Source organism: Centruroides vittatus, unplaced genomic scaffold (assembly GCF_030686945.1).
Source record: "Centruroides vittatus isolate TY-2023 unplaced genomic scaffold, ASM3068694v2 contig_971, whole genome shotgun sequence".
NCBI classification, from domain to species: domain Eukaryota; kingdom Metazoa; phylum Arthropoda; class Arachnida; order Scorpiones; family Buthidae; genus Centruroides; species Centruroides vittatus.
The window spans coordinates 623,708-650,104 of record NW_027122644.1 but is presented as its reverse complement, the minus strand read 5'-3'; the positions used below and the strand labels follow the sequence as shown (position 1 = coordinate 650,104).

Sequence of the window (26,397 nt, the reverse complement as noted above, 5' to 3'; positions counted from 1 at the left end):
CTGTTTTCTTATATTTGAAGTAATAATCATAATTTTAAAACTTTTCTCAGTAAATTTAATCTTAAAAGTTAACTAAATAAAGAAACTTTAATGTTCTGTACTTCTAAATTCAAGATTCATTCATATTATCTCAATATATCATGTGTTAAATTTGAGTTTATGAATGGAAAATAATTTTTAAATATAGAAACCTTTTGCTTAATTATTTAAATTTATTTAATAGTTTGAAGGTAATACTTTCATGGAAAGAGTAATAAAAAGAAAGTTTTTATAAAAACTGGAATGGAAAGTATGGAAAGTTTTTATAAAAACTTTATGTTCTTTAAATTCTAATTCCACTAAAATTTAAAAAAAAAATTTTTTTTATCAACTTGTGAAAAAAACATTATGTTTGTTTTATATATTTTTAATAAAAGGTGATGTTTAGGGTTTATTCAATTTTTACTTACCGTATATCTCAGCGGATAAGACGATAGTTGAACCATAAAAAATAGCCCTGAAAATCCAGGGTCATCTTATAGGACAGATACAAAAAAATTAGATTGAAATTTGTGTAAATTAAAACCATTATAAAAAGACAGACAAACTGTAATTATTTACTAGAAGAGAATAGGGTATGTTTTTGTGAATAGTCATGGTCATTACCCGAATGCCCGAATTAGTGCGAATGTTTGCAAAAATCACCAGATGCAAGAAAATAAAATTTGTTCATTCGAAAAATTACAAATAGGACATAATTCCATATACGCTATACAGTATTATTATTCAGATAATGATTGTTGATCTAAACTAAATTCATAGGCCGTTGATAGTTTGGGGGTCGTCTTATAGGACAGATATATGCTAAAACTATAAAACTTCGACGAAAATTTATACATCGTCTTATCTGAAGGTCGTCTTATCTGCCATGATATACGGTATTTAGTGTATTAGAATTAATTTTACTTTATAATTATTTTTTAGAAATAAATAATTCCAATCGTTTACTATTTTTGATAAAAATCAACAAATTCCTTATAAAAATTAACATAAAAATTTAGCAAATATATTTGTTACAAATCCTAACAGAAGTAATTGATTTATAATGTCAGGATCATCAAAAAAGGACTTCCAAGCATGTGAGATGTTAGCCTTTTCCTTAAAATGATACATTACCCCTTTAGCTTGGCTTTAGAAATTTCAAGAGCTTCCAAAATTTTGATCTGATCAGTGTGAAAGATGCATCTAATGAGACTGGCCTGCTGTAGTTTAGCTTCCATACCTGTTTCAGAAGCATATATTGTTAGGATGGTGGTCTTGTTTTTGTTATGTATATTGTATTTATGCTCTGCCAGCCATTTTTTAAGAGACCTTTTGATCAAACCAATGTACATCAGATCTCTGCAAAATCTGTCATCTCTCATCGGTATACTGATACCCCCCATTGCATTGTAGGTATTAATGGCATCTTTGCCATTTCTTAATAATGAATAAAGGGATAGGTTACGTCTATATGTTATTGCCCACTTTCTATTAATAGCAATTTCTTTATAAAAAGCCTTTAACCCCCGGTCATATTAGTATATGTTGGTCTGTATGCTCTAAATCCTTACTATCACTCCTCTTAAGATTGGAACTGGTGTGATTATTCATTCTCTTAATATAGTCTTCTGCTAATCTTTGTACCACTGTTCTAAGGTAACCATGTGCCACTGCTATTTTTTCAATATGTTTTAATTCTTGCAATGACAAACAAACATTGTTGACACATTGCAATAAGATTTAAAGAAAAAGTAATTTACTAGATATATTAAGGAATTGGTTAGGCATTAATTTTAACTGAATTTTTAAGAAAAATAAAACAGAAATTTATGTAATAATTGGTTCTGTCAAATTAAGGTTTATTTAATTCCTTTCTTATAATTTAATTGAGATGAGTTGATATTAATAATAATAATAATAATAATAATAACTCTCCCATGGTCACCACCTGGTCGTGGTGGGAGAGCCCAGTAATTTTACTATCCATAGGGCAATGCAGGCTGGAGCACAAGCTCCTGGTAGGGACACCCATGCCAGTAAGGTCTATGGGGAGAAATGAAGCTAAGAGTGACCACACACCCACATTCTGTGGAGATACGTATCATGGTAGTAACCAGATCTAAATGTGATACCGGCTCGGGCGTCGCCCGGGTTAACAAGGTCCGCATTCGTGAGTTAGGCAGAGGCTCACGTTCGAAAAATAGGCCACAGTCTCCCTTGGTTACCGGTGGCGAAAGCAGCACCGGCCCAAGCATGGCTACTGCAATGCCCTCAACAAATGTGAGGAACCAACCCAGCCTTGGTGTTTCTGTGGCAATGCATCCACAGACCACAAAGGCTGGAAAACCACGCCAACGGATGAAATGGACAGTAGAAATGAACGAGTTTATCATCCGTACTTATTACACGATCACAAAACTTGAAACAAACATGACAGCGTACAGACAACAACTACACCATAAATTCACACAACAATATCCTCACCTCACTGTCACTGAACAAAGGGTTGTTGATCAAAAAAGAACAATTATACACAACAACCTTATTCCACAAACAACACTTGAACTTATCAAACAACAGGTTGCTGATCAAATATATCAACAGACAGAAACATCTAACATTAATGAAGATCATGTAACCTGTCAGGATAATCCAGCAACAAGCATTGATAATAACACACATACAACAATTACCACTAATGATACTACAGACACTTCCTCATCCATCACTGATAACATAGACTTGGATTTAGTTAATACGCTCTCACTTATATTTCAGGAAACGCTCACTAAATATACAGGTACAGATCCCACACAACGACCACAAATACCAAAAATCAACACGTCAAAGGAAGTAGGAAAAACACTAAATTATGTAAACACTCACTTACTACCACACTACATTCATTCAATTTTTACACTCGCAGACATTCATACATTAGTTTATGCTGGGGCATTCACAGTAGTGACACACCATGGACTGAAAGTACAATCACAGACAAATACACAGAAAACACAATTCTATCACAAGCCTGCCTGGCAGAGAAGAATAGAAACACAAATAAATGACATTAGACAGCAATTAGGCAGGCTGACACAATACAGTAAAAACAACATATCACCCAAATTACGGAAACAGCTCAAAAACATTTTCAAGAAAATAAAAACACACACAAAACATGAACGTCACAACACACGCATTACAGAATACATTGATACACTAAAACAACAACTTGCTGCCAAAGCACGTAGACTCAAACGATACAAAACATGTACACTACGAAAACAACAAAATAAATTATTTACAAACAATGAAAAACTCTTTTACAGACAAATTAATAACAAAGCAAACACTGATACACAGCACAGTGGCACACCAACAGAAGAAGAACTCACAACATATTGGTCTTCTCTTTGGTCCAGTGCTGTCACGCACAATGCTGAAGCAGGCTGGATCGAGGAGGAGAACAGAAACTTACACAACATACCAACTATGCCCTGTGTTGAAATAAGCATACATGATTTCCAATACACTGTTAACAGAACACACAACTGGAAGACACCTGGTGTAGACAACATTCACAATTTCTGGTACAAGAAGTTTACATCACTGCAGCAGGAAATAGCTAAACACCTAACACACATCATCATCAATCCACAAGACATGCCAAATTTTCTTATTCAGGGCATCACCTACATGAAACCTAAAAACAACAATACCACAGACCCCACACAATACAGACCAATTACATGTCTTCCAACACTCTACAAATTATTGACATGCTGTATTGCAAACAAAATATACAAACATGTTGAAGAACACGACATTCTAACAGAACAACAAAAAGGTTGTCGTAGAAACCACAGGGGATGCAAAGAACAGTTACTCATAGATTCAGTCATTCTACGGCAAGCACACAAACAACACAGAAACATACACATGGCATATATAGACTACAGAAAAGCATTCGACAGTGTTCCACACAGTTGGCTGCTACATATTCTACACATGTACAAAATACATCCATCACTCATTACATTCTTTCAAAATGCTATGCAGCACTGGAGAACAACACTACATCTCAGGGTTCATAACACTTCCATACAAACAAACCAAATCTTTATTAGGCGAGGAATTTTTCAAGGAGATTCCTTGAGTCCTCTCTGGTTCTGCCTAGCCTTGAATCCTTTATCCAACATGTTAAACAACACGCAATATGGCTACAATATCAGGCATGAAAAAACAACACAGTATACACTGTCACATCTCATGTACATGGATGACATAAAACTTTATGCATCCACACAAAAACAACTTCATCAACTCCTACAAATCACACATTCATACACCAAGGACATACAAATGAAATTTGGCCTAGATAAATGCAAAACACTTCACATAGAAAAAGGAATCCTGAAGAAAGAAGATTTTGCACTTGGGAAATGGAGACGTTATTGAATCCATGGAAGAGGGCGAGTTCTACAAGTATTTAGGATTTCAACAGGCCAAACTAACAGAACATACACAAATAAAGCAAAGATTAATTAAAGAATACCAAAGTAGGTTAAATGCTATTCTCAGAACATAGTTAAATGCAAAACACACAGTTAAAGCAATAAACACATATGTCATCCCAGTACTCACATATTCTTTTGGAGTTATACATTGGACTCACACAGATCTTGAGCAACTCCAAAGGAAAACAAGAACAACACTTACTAAGCATAAACAACATCATTCTAAATCCGCTACAGAAAGATTAATCCTTCCACGTAAAGATGGCGGACGTGGCCTGATTGACATAGTTAACCTTCACTACAAACAAATACAGTCACTGCGAGAGTTTTTCTACAAAAAACAAGAAACATCACAATTACACAAAGCAGTAACTCTAGCAGATTCGAATAACACACCATTAAACTTACACTCACATCATATGGACACAACACAACATATAAAAAGCATAGACACCATTAAGCAATCGTGGGCTCGAAAGGCACTCCATGGCAGGCATCCTTATGATCTGGCCCAGAATTTTGTTGACAAAACTGCGTCAAACAGCTGGTTAGCTCGGGGATGCCTCTTTGGGGAGACGGAAGGATTCATGATCGCCATACAGGATCAGGTCATAAATACTAAAAACTACAGAAAACACATACTCAAAGATGCAACACTCACAAATGACACATGCAGAAAATGTCACATCATGCCAGAAACTATACAACACATCACCTCTGGTTGCAAGCTCTTGGCACAGACAGATTATTTACACAGACATAACCAAGTAGCAAATATAATACACCAAGAGCTTGCAAAGAAACATAAATTAGCAGACATCCACGAACCATACTACAAATACATTCCACAGACAGTATTGGAAAACAACACGCACAAAATGTACTACGACAGAGCCATAATCACAGATAAAACAATTTACCACAACAGACCAGACATCACACTCATTGACAAACACAATAAAATCACATACATTATAGACATATCCATTCCAAACACTCACAATATACAAAACGCATGCACTGAAAAAATTAGCAAGTACACAGAACTCGCCCAGGAAATAAGGCATCTGTGGAGGATGGATAGGGTGCTTATTGTACCTGTTGTTCTCTCCTCTACAGGCGTCATACCACACACACTACACAAAAGCCTGGGCACATTACAATTGAATAGAAACACATACATCATGTAAGGTATGGAATCGCCAAGACGCGCGATTCCCACCTGTTTGTTATAACGAACTGTCATAACGGAAAAGTCGTTAGGATCGGCCGTTGGAAACGACCGTTAGGAACTTCCGTGGGAAGAACCGTTAAGTTTCGAATCGTCAACCATCGGACGATTGGCCGGCGGGAAGTGACCGTTGGCGGCCGTTGCGGGAACATTCAAATTTGATTGGAGCAGGGTTCGAACGCCGTCGACTATTTAAGTTCGTATCGCGATCGGCTGGGATGGTGTGATCGTATCGGAGGTGATCGGATCGGATCGGATCAAGGGAGATCGTCGTTATCGAGGTGCTAACTAACTCTCTCGTTGGAAGTTACGTGTTTGTGTATGAACTTGTTCCTGACTCGGAGGTTTTGTTAATTACAAGTCTGTTTGTTCGTAAGGAGTTCTTTCGACGAATTTGTACGGGAATAGTCGGTTGTTGTTGGAATTAGTGGTTGTGCATATTTAATTGTAACTCTAAGTGGATTATTTCGTACATTTACTGTAAATATAAAGTTTGTGTTTTCGTCAAACCAACCGAGGGGTTATTTTGAACATTACTGGCGCAGTCGACAGGATATTTTGGATACATTGGATTACGTTGGACTATCCTGGATTACACTTCAAAGAATCGGAAGAACTGAGCTACGACAGAGAAGCAGACGTACGTACAGAGCATCACCAGCAATTAGACCCAGGTAAATTTTTTGTTTCTCGCTAGCACACAGAGATGCCCAGACGCGCGAAATCGCGGCAGCTAGAGGCTAGGGACTGGGAGGATGACGAGCCGGGAACGTCGCGTAGGACAAGCGGGTCAGGAGACGACCTCGAAGCTCTGAAGTTGCGGATCGAGCTCGCGAAAATCGAGGCGGCGAGCAAAGCAGATGCAGAAGCGACGAGAAGAGCGGAAATCGAGGCAGAGGTGAGAAGGGAAGAGATAGAGTTAGAACAACTTAAGTTACGGCTGGGGATCACCGGAAAATTAGACGATACGAAGCGGCAGGAACAGCAAACACGATCCGAAGGACTTAAAGTCGAGGGGAACCGCGACTTCGGGGATGGAACAAGCTCGTCGGGAAACAGGCCGCGGGTAGAATGGGATAGGCCAAGGGAAACTGACCGGCAGAAAAGAGGGTGTCCTGATAGGCGGGTAGACGACGAGGCCGAACGCATGCGACCCAAGGCAGCGGACCGCGTGGTGGTGGAGGTGAGAGCATCCAAACTCTCTTGCCCACCGGGGAGCGGGGAAGCAAAGGATCGGGTCAAGGCAATGCGGGGAGAAGGGAGGCCCACGTACGTAGCCGGATCGAGGACGGGAACCGCTGGGGTCAGGGTGGCCAAAGTCCCCATGCTAAGAGTAGAAAGTAGGCGCAGCTCACAGGTAGACCGGGACATTAGGGAGCCTAGTGGAGTCGCGGCAAGACGAGAGGAGGCAGCTCATAATATCCAACCCGAAGTTGGGAGGTCGCTGAAGGAAGCTGAGACAGTAAGCGGCAGAAATGGTCCCCCAGTTAAGGACGTTTCGGGAACGGAAGCGTCGGGGTTAAGGGAGTCATGGGTCCCTAAAGCGGTGACGGGAACGAAGGAGGAAAGCCAACTCGTTGGAGCCTTCGGTCACCGGGTAGAGGCAGGCTTAGCGTCAGTACCGCTTGGATTGTGGGAGGAAGGACGCGAAGAAACGCCGGGATCGGCACGGGTGACGTGTGCGATCACCAATAAGTTAGGGAAAGCGACAGACGCCCTCTTAACGGAAAGGGACTTCCGAGCGCTGGTAGAAGCGAGAGAGAAAGCGGATTCCGAGGCAAGAAAAAGGGAATTAGCTGAGGAGCAGAGTATATTAAGTGCGGTAGCGGGGATGTTCGTGGAAGCGAGCGAGGGGGTTAAACGAGAGCCGCCCGACGACAAAAACCGGGGGATGGTCATAGGACCGCTTGACCAGACACAAGAGCGGCAGCGCACGGCCCAGTGTGAGCGGAGGGCGCAGTCTGAGCAAAATAAAGCAGGGGACGCGACTCCTATTGCGAGGAGATATTCCGGTAGCGAATCGGATAGCCGAAGCGAACGACCCGCCGCGAACAGGAAACTGGAGGGCGAGGACGCTGATGAAGGGAGGCCGGGAGTCAGAGCAGTAAAGAATGGGGTAGCTGGGACGCCTCAGGGTCAAAATTGTGGCGTCGGGGAAATAATCGACTTGGGAGATATCGGCCGGGAACCCGCGACGCAGTTGGCGCAACACGCCGATGACCAAAGACGAGCGATCGGGGAAACTAGCGAACCGCTGCTAGGGTTACCGAATACGACACGGGATGAGCCTCTGGATGCTACGAAGGAGTGTCATTCCGTGGACGACTTGGCCGGATTGATTGGGCAACAGGCGAACGTGATCTTGGCGACCGTCACTCGGGTTCAAAGAAAACACAGCGGTGAAGAGACCCGGAGGTCTCGGGCCACGGCGGGCGCGGCCAGTGGCCAATCGGAACCACCCACACACGTGCTAAGTCCGGAGGGAGGCATATCGCCGGTCCGGAAAACGACGGACAACGGTCACAACCGAGCTCGCGGTAAGAAACCCAAATTCCGTGAGAAGGGCCGAGCGACATCTGGTGACCAACAAAACCGGATGACGCGCCGAAGGCGACGGGGACGACCTCCTCGTAGGGGGACCCGCGCGGATAGGTCTCGGGGATCCAAGGGGTCCTACACTATCGCGAGGCATCTCTGTGCGCGGGTTATAGCGAGTTTGCCCGGTTGTACCGGAGGTAAGGGTCAGTCCGCACGAACGGACATTTGTAAAATTGCTGAGTGTTGTTGGATCAAACAGGCTTGGGCTAAGCTCAGTTTGATCCTTGGCCGCGGAGGTGTAAGGTATGGAATCGCCAAGACGCGCGATTCCCACCTGTTTGTTATAACGAACTGTCATAACGGAAAAGTCGTTAGGATCGGCCGTTGGAAACGACCGTTAGGAACTTCCGTGGGAAGAACCGTTAAGTTTCGAATCGTCAACCATCGGACGATTGGCCGGCGGGAAGTGACCGTTGGCGGCCGTTGCGGGAACATTCAAATTTGATTGGAGCAGGGTTCGAACGCCGTCGACTATTTAAGTTCGTATCGCGATCGGCTGGGATGGTGTGATCGTATCGGAGGTGATCGGATCGGATCGGATCAAGGGAGATCGTCGTTATCGAGGTGCTAACTAACTCTCTCGTTGGAAGTTACGTGTTTGTGTATGAACTTGTTCCTGACTCGGAGGTTTTGTTAATTACAAGTCTGTTTGTTCGTAAGGAGTTCTTTCGACGAATTTGTACGGGAATAGTCGGTTGTTGTTGGAATTAGTGGTTGTGCATATTTAATTGTAACTCTAAGTGGATTATTTTGTACATTTACTGTAAATATAAAGTTTGTGTTTTCGTCAAACCGACTGAGTGGTTATTTTGAACATTACTCATCACACTACAGAAGGCCACTATATTGAATACATGTCATATTGTGAGAAAATTCCTGAATACAGACACACACACTGATACACTTCTTTAATTTCTGTTTTGGTTACTATGCCTTGACTTTGGTCCGGCATAGTACACAGCCACCGGTGTTAACCGAGTATATCTCACTTAACCCAACATAATAATAATAAGCACAAGGCCCAAATGGTTAGGAATTGAAAGTTGAAATTTGGTACACAGTTAGGGAACATCATGAGAATGTACTGTACATTAAGAAGGAATTTTTAGAAATTTTCCCCCTGCAGGGGAGAGGGAGAGGGGCTAATAATAGTTATAAAAGTTACTGTACATATATACACAGGTAAACTTTTTTAAATACTGTATTGCACTTCTCTCTGATTTATTATAATTTCTTGTTAAGAAATGAATATACTGTAAGGAATATTGAAGCTAATCCCTAGAATCTAACAAGAAACAAAGTAGCACATTAGTAAGATCAAAATTAATAATTTTAGTAACATTAATTGAAACATTATATTTTGTCAACATTTAGATTTCAAAAAATGTAGTAGTAAAAAATTTTACATAATATCTTTTCAAATTATATATTTCTTCACACTATTTTAATATAAAGATAAATATTATTTTATAATATAATGATTATTGAGATACAAGCAAATGATGCAGCTTCTTTACAAATTATAATTTAAACAGGCAATACAACTGTTGATAAGATATACGATTTTATTAAAAATGCTTTACTGTTCATGAAAAAAATGTTGTGATTTTCAATATATTTATTAAAGCATTCTTAATAAAGATTATCATCATCTATACATAATTTAAAACTGAATATTATAGGTATAATTTAATTAAATATCATGATTGACTGATAAAAGTAATATGATTAAATTGCATTCTAAGTGCATCTCTTATAATGATTTAAAACTATATGCATATTTCATTATAGATTAAGTCATATAAATGTTAACAAGCAGTAACAAAGCTGGTAGTACACATAAAGAACATCTGGTTTATATATCCACTGAGTTAAGGTGTGTTTGCTATTACTAAAATCTGGTTTATACATTCAAATTAGAAATGCATTTGCTTGGAATTTTATTATATGTTAAATTCAACAGTAATAATTCCAAATTGTATTATATTAAAAAATTGTGTAATTTTTAGTGTATTAAATTGTATAATTAATGTTACTGAAATTAATATCAACTTCAAATAAAAATTTCCATAAATATTTTATCAGCTTATCTAAAATCATCATTTATTAAAAATATATTGATGAAATTATTCTGTGAAATACATGAAAAGTTTTTTGAAATTTCTATCAAAGAGAAAATTTAAGATAATTGAATATATTTATATATAAATAATAGATAGGCGGTGTTGCTCAAGCAAAAGTAACGATAGCGAAGATTGAGATTATTACATTATAGTCACAAAATAAAAAGAGTAATTTCATCAAAGAACTAAGTATTTCTAAAGAAAGGTCAAATTTAAAAATCGAATGTTCTAATATTGTTCGATTTTCACGACGTGTTCTGATTATATTGTTCAATTTTCATCGAATGTTCTAAAGAAGAAACATCGAGAAAAACTGAACTAATCTGTTTAAATTTGAAAATCGAATATGTTCTAACATATTACTCTTTTTTATTTTTTTCCTCCAGTGCCCGTAAATCTTGCACGTCGCTTTCTCTTGTTCTCCATTGGTACTTAACACTTCCATTGTTGATGGAAGTGTTAAGCCTTAATCCTGTCCCTCTTCCCTTAGGGAGGAATTTCGAAAAATCCCTTCTTAGTATGCGTTTTCGTGACATACCATAACTATGTACCAAATTTCAACTTTCAACTCCTAACTGTTTGGGCTCTGCACTGATTATTATTATCATTATTATTGTGTTGGGTTAAGTGAGATATACTCGGTTAACACCGGTGGCTGTGTACTATGCCGGACCAAAGTCAAGGCATAGTAACCAAAACAGAAATTAAAGAAGTGTATCAGTGTGTGTGTCTGTATTCAGGAATTTTCTCACAATATGACATGTATTCAATATAGTGGCCTTCTGTAGTGTGATGTATGTGTTTCTATTCAATTGTAATGTGCCCAGGCTTTTGTGTAGTGTGTGTGGTATGACGCCTGTAGAGGAGAGAACAACAGGTACAATAAGCACCCTATCCATCCTCCACAGATGCCTTATTTCCTGGGCGAGTTCTGTGTACTTGCTAATTTTTTCAGTGCATGCGTTTTGTATATTGTGAGTGTTTGGAATGGATATGTCTATAATGTATGTGATTTTATTGTGTTTGTCAATGAGTGTGATGTCTGGTCTGTTGTGGTAAATTGTTTTATCTGTGATTATGGCTCTGTCGTAGTACATTTTGTGCGTGTTGTTTTCCAATACTGTCTGTGGGATGTATTTGTAGTATGGTTCGTGGATGTCTACTAATTTGTGTTTCTTTGCAAGCTCTTGGTGTATTATATTTGCTACTTGATTATGTCTGTGTAAATAATCTGTCTGTGCCAAGAGCTTGCAACCAGAGGTGATATGTTGTATAGTTTCTGGCATGACGTGACATTTTCTGCATGTGTCATTTGTGAGTGTTGCATCTTTGAGTATGTGTTTTCTGTAGTTTTTAGTATTTATGACCTGATCCTGTATGGCAATCATGAATCCTTCCGTCTCCCCAAAGAGGCATCCCCGAGCTAACCAGCTGTTTGACGCAGTTTTGTCAACAAAATCATGGGCCAGATCATAAGGATGCCTGCCATGGAGTGCCTTTCGAGCCCACGATTGCTTAATGGTGTCTATGCTTTTTATATGTTGTGTTGTGTCCATATGATGTGAGTGTAAGTTTAATGGTGTGTTATTCGAGTCTGCTAGAGTTACTGCTTTATGTAATTGTGATGTTTCTTGTTTTTTGTAGAAAAACTCTCGCAGTGAATGTATTTGTTTGTAGTGAAGGTTAACTATGTCAATCAGGCCACGTCCGCCATCTTTACGTGGAAGGGTTAATCTTTCTGTGGCGGATTTAGGATTATGTTGTTTATGCTTAGTAAGTGTTGTTCTTGTTTTCATTTGGAGTTGCTCGAGATCTGTGTGAGTCCAATGTATAACTCCAAAAGTATATGTGAGATTATTATTATTATTATTATTATCAACTCATCTCGATTATATATATAGATGAGAAAACATTGCAGGAAACATCATTTAGGAATTGGAATCTTTTCTTTCTTCAAAATATTGATTCATTACGAAGAAGCATTTGAAAGAATATATATTTTTTAGATTTTGTGAGGTAGTGAAGGAAGGAGAATAAAAATTCTGACGATGAAATACTTTATGGAAATATCAGACACTTAGATTTATATTAAAGCTAAAATTTATATTAAGAATTATTGTGTATTATTTATTTTGATTTTATATTAAAGTACATAAAGTTTTTGAAATTTAATACTTCATTTTAACTTTAAATAAAATTTGAAATTCTGAACTTTTTATTGAAACAATGTTGCTAAGAAATTTTTTTAAACATTTAAATTAGTTTTAATAAACTCTGATAAAGCAGTTGTGTAAATTTTCTTGTAATACCCATAAATGTAATAACTGAAATTATTTGTATAAAATCTATTCAATTTTTCATATGAATTTAATTATATTTTTGTACAGTTGTATTTATTATTAAAAATGTGGTTTTATTTTCTCATAGTACTATAAATTACAAATAAAATAATTTTTAAAATTTATTTTCATTCTGCTGAAGAAAAAACAATTTTGTTTTGATATGACATTTGATAAGATATTTGAATTTCAACATACTATATATTGATAGGAAGTTGATTAATAATTTATAATGGAATGATTTAATATGTCAATTGATTTCAGTTGGTTTCTGATTGGCAATTTAATAAATGTAATTGTTTCTATTGATATATCTAAAAAATGATTTAGGAGTAAGATTAATAATGAAAAAGATTGTAGCTTTTAATCAAGTTATTGTATATAGGATATTGCAAGACAATTTAGCAATTTCTTGTATAACTTTTTTACTTAAAAAATCACTATTTACCAACTATATAAGCTGTAGTTTTAGAATTTGACCAAAAAAAAAAAACAAATTAAGTTTAATGATTATGATGTTACAATTTCTAATTTACAAAAATCCCATTAGTCTGTCCAATCAAATTTTTTCTTCCAAATTAGAAACTTGTTCCTTGTCATCCATTTAATGCAGAATAGCAACAGTTTCATAAAGGATTATTTGTAACATTATTACTGTAAATTACATTGATCCTGAAATATATACATTGATTTTTCTCAATAATTATCACAAAAACACTTAGTTGTTTTATCAGAAAGTTGTTTACAGGTTAACAAACACATTCATTTTGAATTAGTTTCCTTGAAACTTATCATAGTTATTGTCAAAAAAAATGAATGCTAATGTTAACATCTGTCTTAACGTTACTAATGCAAGCAAAATCTGATTAGAGTAAAAGTGAATGTGTTTATTAGTCTTAAGAAATTTACCAAGCAAATAGTAAGAGAACTGGATGATATACATCAAACAGGAAATTGTACATCATATTCTTTTTGATTTGTAACTCTATTGTAAACAATTTTCATAAATTTTTTGTGCTTTTGTATTAACTAAATGATGACAAATAATTTTGATCAAGAAAATTAGAAATCATATTGTTTGGCTTATTTTTGTTATTTATTTCAAATATTTTAAATCTAATGCTTTCAAATGGGGTTAATAATGTTTTTAAAAAGTTCATAAAACAAAAATTATGAGAAATTACTTTGTTAAACTATCTTGTAACACTTTATAAGACTTAAAATTAAATTAATTGGACTGTTAGAAAAATCTGTTAATATTAATATCAGTATTAAAGATTTAGATAAATTTTTTTGATTTATATTGAATTATTTTGTAAAAATACTAAAATGTTACAAGTATCTAGGATACATATAACAATTATAATTACTATAAGAATTTAATGCTAACTCTTATACAGTTTATTTTTTTTAAAAATGGAAAAAGCATGATTTCTTGTCATTGAGAAAAAGATTCTCATGACTAAGCCTTCTAGTAGACTCAAGAAACTACTGTTACGATAATTCTGTTCCGAAATTATAATATAGTATAGTTCTTTGAATGTTACACAATCATACATTGAAATAAATATATATTTGATCATAAAAGCAAAATATTAAAGCTGAAATATTGCAATAAATAACAAAAGTATAAAATTTCAAAATAATATAAATTATTATTTATAATAATAAACCAGATTAATCTTTTTTTCATTCACTCATTGAAAATACTAACAACTTAAATCTCAAAAACTTCAAACATTTCATAATTCGGTAGCAGATTTCAAGACTCCAGATTTTTACAGATATACTGAATGGAATCCAAAATATATATTTTAAATTGAATATCTTTAGATTTCTGGATGTTTAATAGTTTAAAAATCTTGATCATATGATCTATGTAGAAACATAATTCAACAATGACAATCAAAGAATTATAATAAAAATAATCCAAAATTGTTGATAAGTGGAGGAAAAAGTTTTAATGGAATATAATTAATAGTAAATGAACAAAAAATAACATAAATTTAACATAATTGAACATTCTAGTGATTTTGGCTCTAGTGTTCATCAAATAAATGTTTTCGATGTTATTTTTTCTCAAGTGAAGTTTCTAAAGTTGAGCATCAGAACTCAAAAGCACTAGAACAATCAATTACTTTAATTATTGTTTATTTTTTTCATTTTCTATTGTATATACTCCATTAAAAGCATTTTTTCTTCTACAAAAATTAGAATTATAATTATTTTTAAACTTATTTTTGAATTCAATATCATTTACTATTCATATTTTCTTAAATGTATTATATATAATTTAGATATTCTCTGTAGATTTGTTGTTAATGACAGTCATTATAGAATGTGAATTTTAAATTTTTAATATATTTAAAAAAATTGAATACAAGTAAAAATTACTGTATTTATTTTTAGCAAATTATATTCATAATTATTTTAATAAATGTGGTTTTCAAAATCATTGTTTAATAAATGCATTAAATTATAGAAAAAAGTAAATTTTTATATTATGAATTATTATTTTATATTTCAATAGCAGGAATCCCAACACCATTGGTCCTCACCCATGGACAAAAATTGCCCTGTCATCCCGACATACACCATACAAGGTAACTTTTTGTTTTAGCTGTTGCAGTCCTTATATTGGAATGAAATTTTGCCAATTAATAAGTTGATGATTTACGAATTAGTACGATCATTAAAAATAATTTGCAGTTTATATTTTGACATACATTATTACATACATGGTGTATATGGAAAATAGTAGTCTCAACTTATCAATATAGGATCATGATATACAGAGATAGGGGTGATAAAATATTAAATCTAAGCTATAACTTTCTTGTCACCCTCTTAGATAACAATATGGCTTAAAAATTTTAACTAAAATATATGTATTGCCTTTAAAATTACATTTAAACACCTGTAATAATTTTACAAGAAAAATAATTCAGGGTACTTTAAAAAAAATTTGCTACTTGGCTTCAGCTTGCTTAACCTTTTTGAAAATCTGTTCCTTATGATGTACTGTACATGGATTTGATTGACATAAGCATAATTGTAATATAGCAGCCAATCACCAAAAATTTAAAAATAAGGTTTATTGTAGAGCTCTCTAGCTATATATATATTAACAATATGAAGAATAGTTTTATAATTTTTTTTAAAGGTTTATAGTGCAGTAAACAAGAAATTACAGAAAGTGATTTAGAAACAGCAAACAGAGAGATTAGAATAACAAGATAAGATATTTTTGGAAATAATATAATATCCATTGTAACATTATGAAAAAAGTATAACTAAGTTGACTAAGGTAATATTAGAGTCAAGTTAGATACAAAAGTTTAGTAATGTATGAATAATAGAGTAAATGGTACAGTTATTGACTGTTTATAGTAATATTTATTTTAAAACTTCTATGATATAACAAGAAGATTAAATCAGGAAATTACTGATCAATTTTTTTTATAGCCTTTTTAATGCCAACATATAAAAATTATAAATGTCAATCATTTAATCCAAAATGTGCTTTATTTTATGAAAATGCAAAATTGTTAACTATTTCCCAGTGTGGTGTGTTGTAATTTAACTATACAATGTACAGTACACAGAACCAATAACAAAAAACAAAAACTATCATAAACATTTTCCAACTCTTTCTGAGTTTTTTCAGGTGCTATAAAAGCTTTTTGAAAGAAATATAAATTCAAACAAGTATTCAAAGTATGAGTACAAAAAATTCAAAAAATTTAGTCATGCATGCATAGTTCTGTGCTTAACAGAGATTCAACCAAACGACTAAACTGTGATGTCAAGTAGAGCCAGCCAGGCCAATGACAATATAATTTCCTCCTAAAAATTTACACACAATATTGTAAAATTAGCTTTAAAGATTTCTACAGCCTCCAACCATCTGAGGTGTGGTAAGGATGAGTTTGGCCTGAGTGAAGTCTGCCACAATTTCTGGATCCGCTACATAGAGAGGGCTGTGGAAGGTCTAGTGTGCTGGATGTTTAAGAGATGTTCTTGTATCCTTGTTCTGTACATTGGGTCCACAAAACATTCCATGAGAAGAACTCAGAAGGAGTTGGAAAATGTTTGTGATAGTTTTTGGATTTTATTATTTCACATCGGTTATTGGTTTCATGCACATTGTTAATTGTATAGTTATGGCCACATGCCGCAACAGAAAAAGCTGCAGGATTGTTTACTAATTAGTGACAGTATTCTAGAAACATTGCATGGCAGTATTAATACAAGTTTAATACTTGTATTAATACTGCCATGCAATGTTTCCATAATAGCTTTCATAGAACTCTTATTTAAGAGATTTAAATTTGAAATAACAATTACTGTCTGTGTCTGTGTTTATTTTATATTACAGAAATAAATATTAATTTTTCTATAAATATTATTTCTCATAAAAATTAATTAGTATTTATCACCAGCAGTAATTAATGAAAAATTTCACAAGTATTTGTATTGATTCTGTCTTTACCATTTAGATAGTTGGAACAGTTTTTATTTCAATAAATCTAGTATAGTTTTGAGAATTTAGCTTAAAGTTTTTCCTTAATAGATTGAACAATCATTGCTTTCAGAATCAATTTTCATGTCAGATTAAGCTGAAAGGTATTCTTTGACTATCAGGTTATATTTTATATTCAATGTCTGTTGTATGAAGAATTATTTACTCCATATATTAATTCTATATGTACACTGATTTTTTAGATATTTAATTAGAAAGTTCTGGAAGAAAAGAAATCAGCCTATAGCAAGACTTGAACCCACAACTTCTGCTTACTATGCAGATACATTGCCAGTTATGCTAGCCAGACCCTCATCCAACCTTTGCCTCCAGAACTATTAAATAATTTAGGTATAACCATACTGGTCACATTATTAATAGTTCTGGAGGTTAAGATTGGATTAGAAATCTGGGTAGTATAACTGGCAACCTATCTGCACAGTAAACAGAAGTTGCAGGTTTGCATCTTACTATGGACCAATTTCTTTCTTCCAGAACTTTCTTAATTCAAATAAAAATTAACTTATTATAATTATTAAATTTATTATTAAATGTTGCTGCCAATGACTTGAGATGGGCCCTAACATTGTTTTGAAGATTGTCATTAGTCTCAAACCTTTGCCATCCTAGCCACTTTTCCTGTTCAGCAAAGAGGTGGAAGTCAGTTGGCACTAAATCGGGGCTATATGCTGGATGTTTAAAGGTGGTGAAGAATTCCACCCAACTTAAAACTTTTTAATGTGTGAAGACTTCCACCTCTTTCCTGAATTGAAAATGTGGCTAGCAGGGACTAAAGTTTGAGACTAATGACAATCTTCAAAACAACGTTGTTAAGGCCACCATCTCAATTCACTGGTGGCAACATTCTATGACAAAGGGATGGAAAAGCCCATCCACAGATATGACAAATGCCTCAATCTTCACATTGATTATGTCAGAAAGTAATCATGTTGGTACCTAACTTTTGGTAATAAATTCATTTTGTTATTTACTTTTCTTTGTTTTACGAACCATTGGAGCTTGAAAAAAAGCAACCCTCGTATTTAAAATATTCCTACAGAAGAAAGTTTACTTCATTCCCAATCTGTCTGTCTGTTTATGTAAATAAAAGTGAGTCCTTTAAAATTTTCCACTCAGTCATATAATCTACATTTTCCATTTATGCAATTTATTTCAAGCTTTCAGTCAGATTTTCTTTGATTTTTCTCTGAATTAAATTCTTTCAGATCAATTATCTGTGCAATTTATGGCTTGTACAGATAGTTGTTATTAGCTATTAAAGAGCCAAACAATTTAGTTTCTTTTAGATTAAAATATAGAAGATTTGCATTTACTTTATTATCATTTGAAAGACCCCGTATTAAATGCATGTCTGCCATATCAGTCACATAACATTACTCATCTGAAGAGATTTCATATATTGTATAGATTTATGATAACTATCTCTTGTTCAAAATTCCTCCACTGTAAAAAATAATACATTACAGAGATAAACTATTTCCTAAGCCAGTAAAGAAAAATTTGTTATCAAAATGACAAAAGCAAACATTTGTAAGACTTTTTTTTAACTTTGACGACTAAAACCCATCTTATGAAATGCATTGTACACATGTTAATTACTTAAAATTTTTGTATTTATGTGTGGTAATTATTTAAGCTATTCTTTACAATTACATTTTGTTTTATCTATCATAAGAATGTAATTTTTTTTATGCTTGAGTATTTTTCTATATTTACACACATATATATATATTTCTATATTATGCTTGAGTATTTAAAAGTAAATAATTAATTTTAAACAATATTACCAGTATAATGTATATGATGACAGTCATGCATATATTACAAACAAATTTACAAATAATATATTTTTTATTAATTTTTTCAATGAATCATTCATCATGATTTTTGTTACATTCCTACTAAATTTTTATAAAATAAAAAGAACACTGTTTTCCAGAATTCATTTTCCAGAATTGTTTATAAAAAAACCTCATGTTTTTTTTAATTATTAAGTTTATCATCAGGAATTCACAGAAAGTTATAATTCTAAATTTGAAAATTTTATCTTAATAATAATTATTAAAAACAATTATTTTAATTTGTCAAAAACACATTATGATATACTTTTTAAATCAAAATCAAAGTACAGTAAAAGTTCATGAATCTGGCACTGAACTCAGAATGTCCAATAATCCAGCATCTTCTGAAAAGTAGCTAATAATATACAGTGATACCTCAGTTTTTGTCGATAATCCATCCAAAAACAATTGGCGAAATCCAAAACCGAAGAAAACCGAGCAATTATTTCCATATGAATCAATGTAAATCCAATTAAGTTGTTCTAGACACTCCAAAATACATACCAAAAACACATTTTACAGAGAATAAATATTGTGTGTAATACTAAAAACAATAAGAAATTAATATAAAATGAATATAAAAAAGTAATGTAAAAAATAAATGAACATTTAACATGGCATTCGAAGGACTGCTGGCTCTGAAAACTTTCTTTGGTCCCATATGGAGCTAAAAGGAAAGGAAAGCAATGGAATTGTTTGACTAGATATGTAGGGTAATGCTCTGTGCCTTACGTCTTTTCCTGCTCCCCCTTCGCCATGAGGTGGGTCCAACTCGGTGGAGAGGAGTTGTGTAAATCAGGGTGTGTAACAGAGGGTGGAAGATTTATTGGAGGGTGTGTTTCGAGGAGAAGTTAGAATAGAAGTGGAGAGAGAAGGAAGAATCAGTAGGGAAGAGTGTGGTGTGAAAGTGCATGAAAAAATTGTCTGAAAGCCAGAAAGTAAAGACTGCAACCAGGTCAGCAGGAAGATTTCGTTTTCAAACTGCTTCCTGTCTGATAAGAAATAAAAGAAGAGGTACACTTTAAACTCATTGTCAGTACGTTTTATGTCTGTGCGTTATGGGAATTCTGTAGCATATTATTGTCAGGAGAATTGTGCATTAAAGCTATTCGCTAGATTGGATTGTCGGGCTCCATACATTCCTGTGTGTTTCCCTGGATGTATTGTATGTTCCAAGGAAAATTAAAGGGTTATCTTGTTAATTTGGATAGTTGTCTTTGTCTAGTCCTTACTGAGATAAATGGATTTCCCCTTCTAAGCATCTGCTCTATCAAGCACACTTGTTATCAATTTGTCCCATCGAAGAAATCACTAAAGTTCTCTGTGTCGACTTGTTCGTACTTTATATAATCTCACAGCTCACACAATGAGAAACAATGCCATACTGAGCATGAAAACGAATTTCTATTGTGTATAAAATCCAAACTATAGAATTTAATGAATATAGGGGAACACAAACTACTTTAAAATGAATGTTGTTTTAATGTTAAAAAATCATGCTATGTTTTCACAAAATTAGCAGGAGGTTATGTGGGCACGCTGAACAAATCTGAGGCAACTGATGAAAACCAAGACAAATTTTTCACAAAAAAATCAACAATAACCAAATTCAACAAAAACTGAGGTATTACTGTAATCCAGAATTGTCTGATAATAATCAGGCAAGCTAGTATTTCACAAATGAGAATTTGTTTGGACACATGGTGTGCTAAAGTCTCCAGGCAATAAAGTGTTCATTAATATTTTTGCAGATTATTCAATCTTAACACAATATAGCCATGCACTGTATCATCATCAGAATGATTGAAGAATATGTGTAAAGAAATTGGAAACATATAGCAAGTGTTTGTAGAAAATATACAGCAATGTCTGAAACATTCAGAAAGCCTATAACTTGTCAAATCTTGTGAAAATACAAAATATATGGCAATCCAGAGCTTTTGATAATCTGGCATAATAGAAGTTTGTTAATCTGATCCCATAGATATCATAGTAACGAATTTCTATTGTGTATAAAATCCAAACTATAGAATTTAATGAATATAGGGAAACACAAACTACTTTAATATGAATGTTGCTTTAATGTTAAAAAAGCAGTTTGTTTTCTCCTATGTTTATATAGTAATTGAAAAATAAACTTACTGTTTTCTTTTATCTGAAGACAATAAATTCATTTTATTGAAATACTCATTAATAAAGTTTTTCAGTTTAATTAATTATCTTAAAATTTTTTAATTTTAAAATTTCAAGATGGTACAAAGTTATTTTATTTTGATGTTTGTCATCTTGGATGTTAAAATTGCATTACATTGTACTGTATACAATAATGTTATGTTTTCTTATATATAATGAATGATGAAGCATTAGATAAAAAGTTATATTCTAAAGTAATTAATTTTTTTGCTAATAGTAAAATAGTAAAAGTAATAACAATTTTATGCTAAAGTAATAACTTTATAATGATAATATATTTTCTTCTGAAATGTTTGCAGGACAATTTCCAAAAGTTATTCAATGCTTCTTTATCTATTTTATTGGCTAATATTTGATCCTTGATGAATATTTTATCTGCAATTTGTGTTTTATCTGTGATTATTATTTTCAAGTGAAAATAATTTTGGCTTTTTTTTTATGTGGAATTCAATATTTAATAGAGATAACTCTTTAGAATCATTCCATTTTAGTTAGTCTTTAATATTAATCAAGGAAATGATCATAAGAAGAAAGATGCAGAAGCATTGAATGATTTTTAGAGATGACTTGCAAACATAAAAACTATAGCTTTTGAACCTATAATACAGTCAGTGGTGTAGCTAGGGGTGCAGTAGGTGCGGCTCGCACCGGGCCCCTGGAAAACGATAGGCCCATGGGGCCCCCAAAATCACAAGAAAAAAGACCCAAAAATTTTTTTCGGGGGCCCACAAATCCGGTTTTGCACCGGGCCCAGAGAACTGTAGCTACGCCACTGAATACAGTATTCCTGAGTTAGACACATCTGGATATGTAGTGGATTAATATTTTATGTTAAGAATCTGTTATGTCGTATACACATAAATTTTAATAAATAAATGAGATACAAATTTGGTTATGCCATGAAATGTTGAAAAGCTGGATGTCAAAAATTGGACATTAATTTCTTTCAATGGGAACTTTGTTAAATTTTTGTGATAACCAAACCTGTTATTTAAATTGGTAATTTCATTGTTGATATTCTTTTGGCCTTGCATTGTTGATGTTCTAACATTCATTCAGAATTTGTAATTTTTTAATTTTAAAATTATAGTTAATATATTTTTTGTTTTATACATAGTGGTTTTGTAAATTATATTTAGAATCTTTGTAGTCTTACATTCATTGTGAAATACTGGCTTGAACTTGAGCATCTAAATTTAATTTACAGTGCTTAAAATGATAATTTACATGTATACTTGAAAATCCAACAAACTGAAAATCTAGATGAGGGTCTGGCCTCCATTAATCTGAATTTTGATGCTTCACTGTATACAACTTTCAATAATAAATACTGGTACATATAATTATCTCTTCCAAAATCTTTAAATTTCCGGTACGATATGAATATAGTTACTGAACTAACGTTTTCAATTTTTTACCAAGATCTTCATCAGGTTCGTTGTTGTTTTGGAAGAGATAATTAGCTTCACTGTATTTTGTTTGCATTTGTTCTGCTACATAAAAAATAATCTATATTATGAAAAAAGCATATTTTTTTCTGTGTAATAAACTATTCATTTTGAAACAAAGACAATTCTTTGTTTGTGAATTTCTTTTTGTCCATATGTTATAATGAGCTCTAAGCTCATTTGGACAAAAACATATGGACAAAAACATTTTGGTTTAACATTTGGGTTTTGGATTACAATAGTAGAAAATTACATTTTTATACATACATAAAAGGAACATACTGTTTTGTTGCTGATGTGTGGATGACTTCATTTTCAGGATTTTTCACAGAAAATATATTATGTTTTCACTACAAATAGCAACCAGAGATTATGATTGTTGCTAATGAAATATATTGTGAAGTAAATACTATGGTAAATGAACATAATACAAAGTTATACTCAAGATAACAGTTAAAAACTAGGAGCTGTTTTAAGAAAAGGTTGCATATGTTTTAAAGACATTCAGCTCGTACAATGTTCTCTACTACGGAAGTGATCCTACTATAAGGTAGTATCTGATGTTGGTGATATAAGTATTACCTGCTCTGCTGGCTAATAGATTTCAGATGTTTAAGTAAGGGTGCCAGATGGGATCTAGTTGTATCCATGTTTTCATTTATTCTTACGTTATCATGGATTTTGATAATTTCTAAATGTTTCATGCAATTCTTCATCTTGACTTGATATTTCTTATGGCTTTAGTTGAAAATGAATCAATATTAACCAACTTTCATAATTTAAAAATAAGATATGGTTCATAATACATGCTTAATTAAATTTTATCTGACTTAAAAATAGTATATTTTGTTTGTGTTTTTTTTTTGCATTTATATTAACATAAATGTTTTTAATGAATTTGCATAGAATTATTCCAATATTTATAGGGAATCTTTTTCAGTATGTTGCAATAAGTTAGTATATTTTAGAGTAAATAATTTTATAATGGATGATAATTAGCAAACTTCATTTATGATAAATTTCAACAATTAAAAACTAACAATAATATATATTATATTTAATTTCAAAAAATGTAAATATATAATAAATTTGTGTTAATAATACATTTGATTATTTTTATTAGGTCACCCATCTACTTCAGCACTGAGCACACAGAAAGATGAGGAATCCCCAATATCCAATTTGCAATTAGAAAATTGTGAAGTTGCACATAGTCCTCAATGGAGAACTAAATTAAAATCTAATTCTCCACCATCTGCACCTCCTTCTGTTGGAGATACTCCTGCTACTTTTGTCACCTTGTCATCCCAATGGCCACAATTAGTTCCACAACAGCAACCACAACAACATCGTCATTCACCATATAGACACTATTCTCTGGCTTCAGATAATACTGGTCAATATGCTGATCACATCTATGAATCTATTGAAGATGATCCTACATCACTCATTGAAAACCATCATATGCCTCTCAATGTACAGCAATATTCTCAAATGGAAAGTTTCTATGGTGATCATTCAGATCTTAGTCAACATTCATCATCTAGTTATGGATATGACCAACGTCCTCTTCTCATTACCAATCTTCCTCCTAGGCAGGAATCTGCCAAACTTTATGGTGTGTCCCAAGGATATCCTGTGACACCTAGCCCTGATATGCAGCGTTACAGACATGATAAAATATATGGTAGTCACAGACGTAAATCTAGTGAAAGACGCCCAAGTGGATTAAATAATAGAAGAGCCTATGCGCCATCTCCATTATCATCTCAAGATTTTGTGCCAAGTGAGAATATGCCCACCAAGGCACATCTTCCATCTGTGATAGATTCAGACACTCCTGATTGGGGTCCAGTACTACCAGATCTACTGAGGTGTCCAAAAGATAACATGGTTGTAATGGCAGTTATGGATGGTGAAAAAGTTATCCACTGCCTTCAACCAGAAACTGTGGAACCAAAATATCAAACGCACCACAAATTAAGTACTTATTGCTGAAAATTTGCATTTATAATTAAAATTTGGTGCTTTAGCTCCTATCTTCACATATGGTAACATTATATGTTATTGAGAATAAAAATGTCAGTTGCCTAACTTATTGTATAAGAGAACATATATCAAAGATAATTTTGGAATGTGAGTTATAATTGTAGGTCCTGTGCCTCATGATTGACGTGTATTAGACTTTGGCATACTTATCATATAGGATAAATCAATGCCATTCCTAGTCTTGTATGTAATAGCTAGTCGTAGCAGTTCATTCGGATGGAATTGATGATTTTATTTGAAGTCTTTACAGATTTTTAAATCAGTAATAGTTTGTGAACAGATTTGTGTAGTGAATAATAAAAGTGGGCTTTCACTTTGACTCTTCGTTGGAGGTATGTATGTTTGGACACCAGGACTCCGCGACATATTTTTTACTCTCCTACCAATTTTGTACATAGTTATACTAAATAATAAGTATGTATTATCTGTTATAGAATATGAAGAGCTTGTAGAAATACCTTTATATACAGTAGAATTGAATACTCGCGTTGTCCACTCATTCTGTGTACAGGCTTTCATTAAGCATACAAAGAAATAAGATTTATATTCAGGTATAGGTGAAAATGTGTACAGTTCAATAAACTGCTAATGTGATTTCATTACCTAAAATTAATGCTGTCCGGACATCAAGCGCTCCGAAAGAACTTTTAAATGTTTCTATGTAGCTCAAATCATTTTTGATATTAATTAGCATGTATGTAACTGTATGAAAATCACTTACTTATATCTTTATTATGTGCCTTCATTTAATCAATTGCCTCTGTACTAAACATCTTCAGTCATCATAAGTATGGCACTTAATGCAGAACCTAAATTTATAGTTATTATCATGAAAAATGTGCCAGAAGTTGGAAAAAATAACTAGAAATAATTATGATAGGTGCCAACACAAAGTTGTATGTATTCAGTTTTGCATTAACTGATTTCAAAACTAGTAGAAAAGATTCAAGGAAGAACAGCAATTTTAAGTTTCTTTTTTTTTTTGAAAAAAAATTGAAAAATTATATAAAATGATTTTTGCCTTATCTTATGATCAGAAATTTTTCATTGTCTTATCTTGAGAATGATTTGAAATTTATTGTAAATAATTGAAGTGAAATGAAATGAATATAAGTACCATCTGATATAAAAGTATTGCTCACCATGTATTGCTCAGGAAATTTCTGATAGTAAGATAAACAAAATGTATCGAAATGACAATCCAGCCCAACCTTCTCGATTAAGTACAAAATTTTAAGTGGTTGATTGAAAGTGTGTGTGGCCCATCAAGTATTTTACGATCAAAATTCTTTTGTTCCTACAGAAATTTGTAGTTTCTTTTATAAATGAGCAATATTTATAATAATGTTATAACAATTTTTCAGTTTATTTCATAAAATTTAAATAAGAATTATTCTAAATGTCATAAATAAATAACTAAATTTTTTTGAAGAACTTAAAATGGGATTAAAAATAAAAAGTTTGTCAGTTTTCTTATGGTAAGAGAATTCATAA

The 26,397-nt window shown here is 33.2% G+C and overlaps 1 protein-coding gene across 1 annotated transcript in view; it reads left to right on the top strand.

The window, feature by feature from the left end:
• Nucleotides 1-25,502, top strand: part of LOC136985564 (latrophilin Cirl-like) — a 106,642-nt gene extending 81,140 nt beyond the window's left edge. Inside the window, 2 exon segments of the mRNA XM_067282876.1 lie at nucleotides 15,360-15,432; nucleotides 23,978-25,502. Coding sequence (XP_067138977.1) covers nucleotides 15,360-15,432; nucleotides 23,978-24,852 — 948 coding nt within the window. The 3' untranslated portion in view covers nucleotides 24,853-25,502.
• Nucleotides 25,503-26,397: the final 895 nt, after the last annotated feature.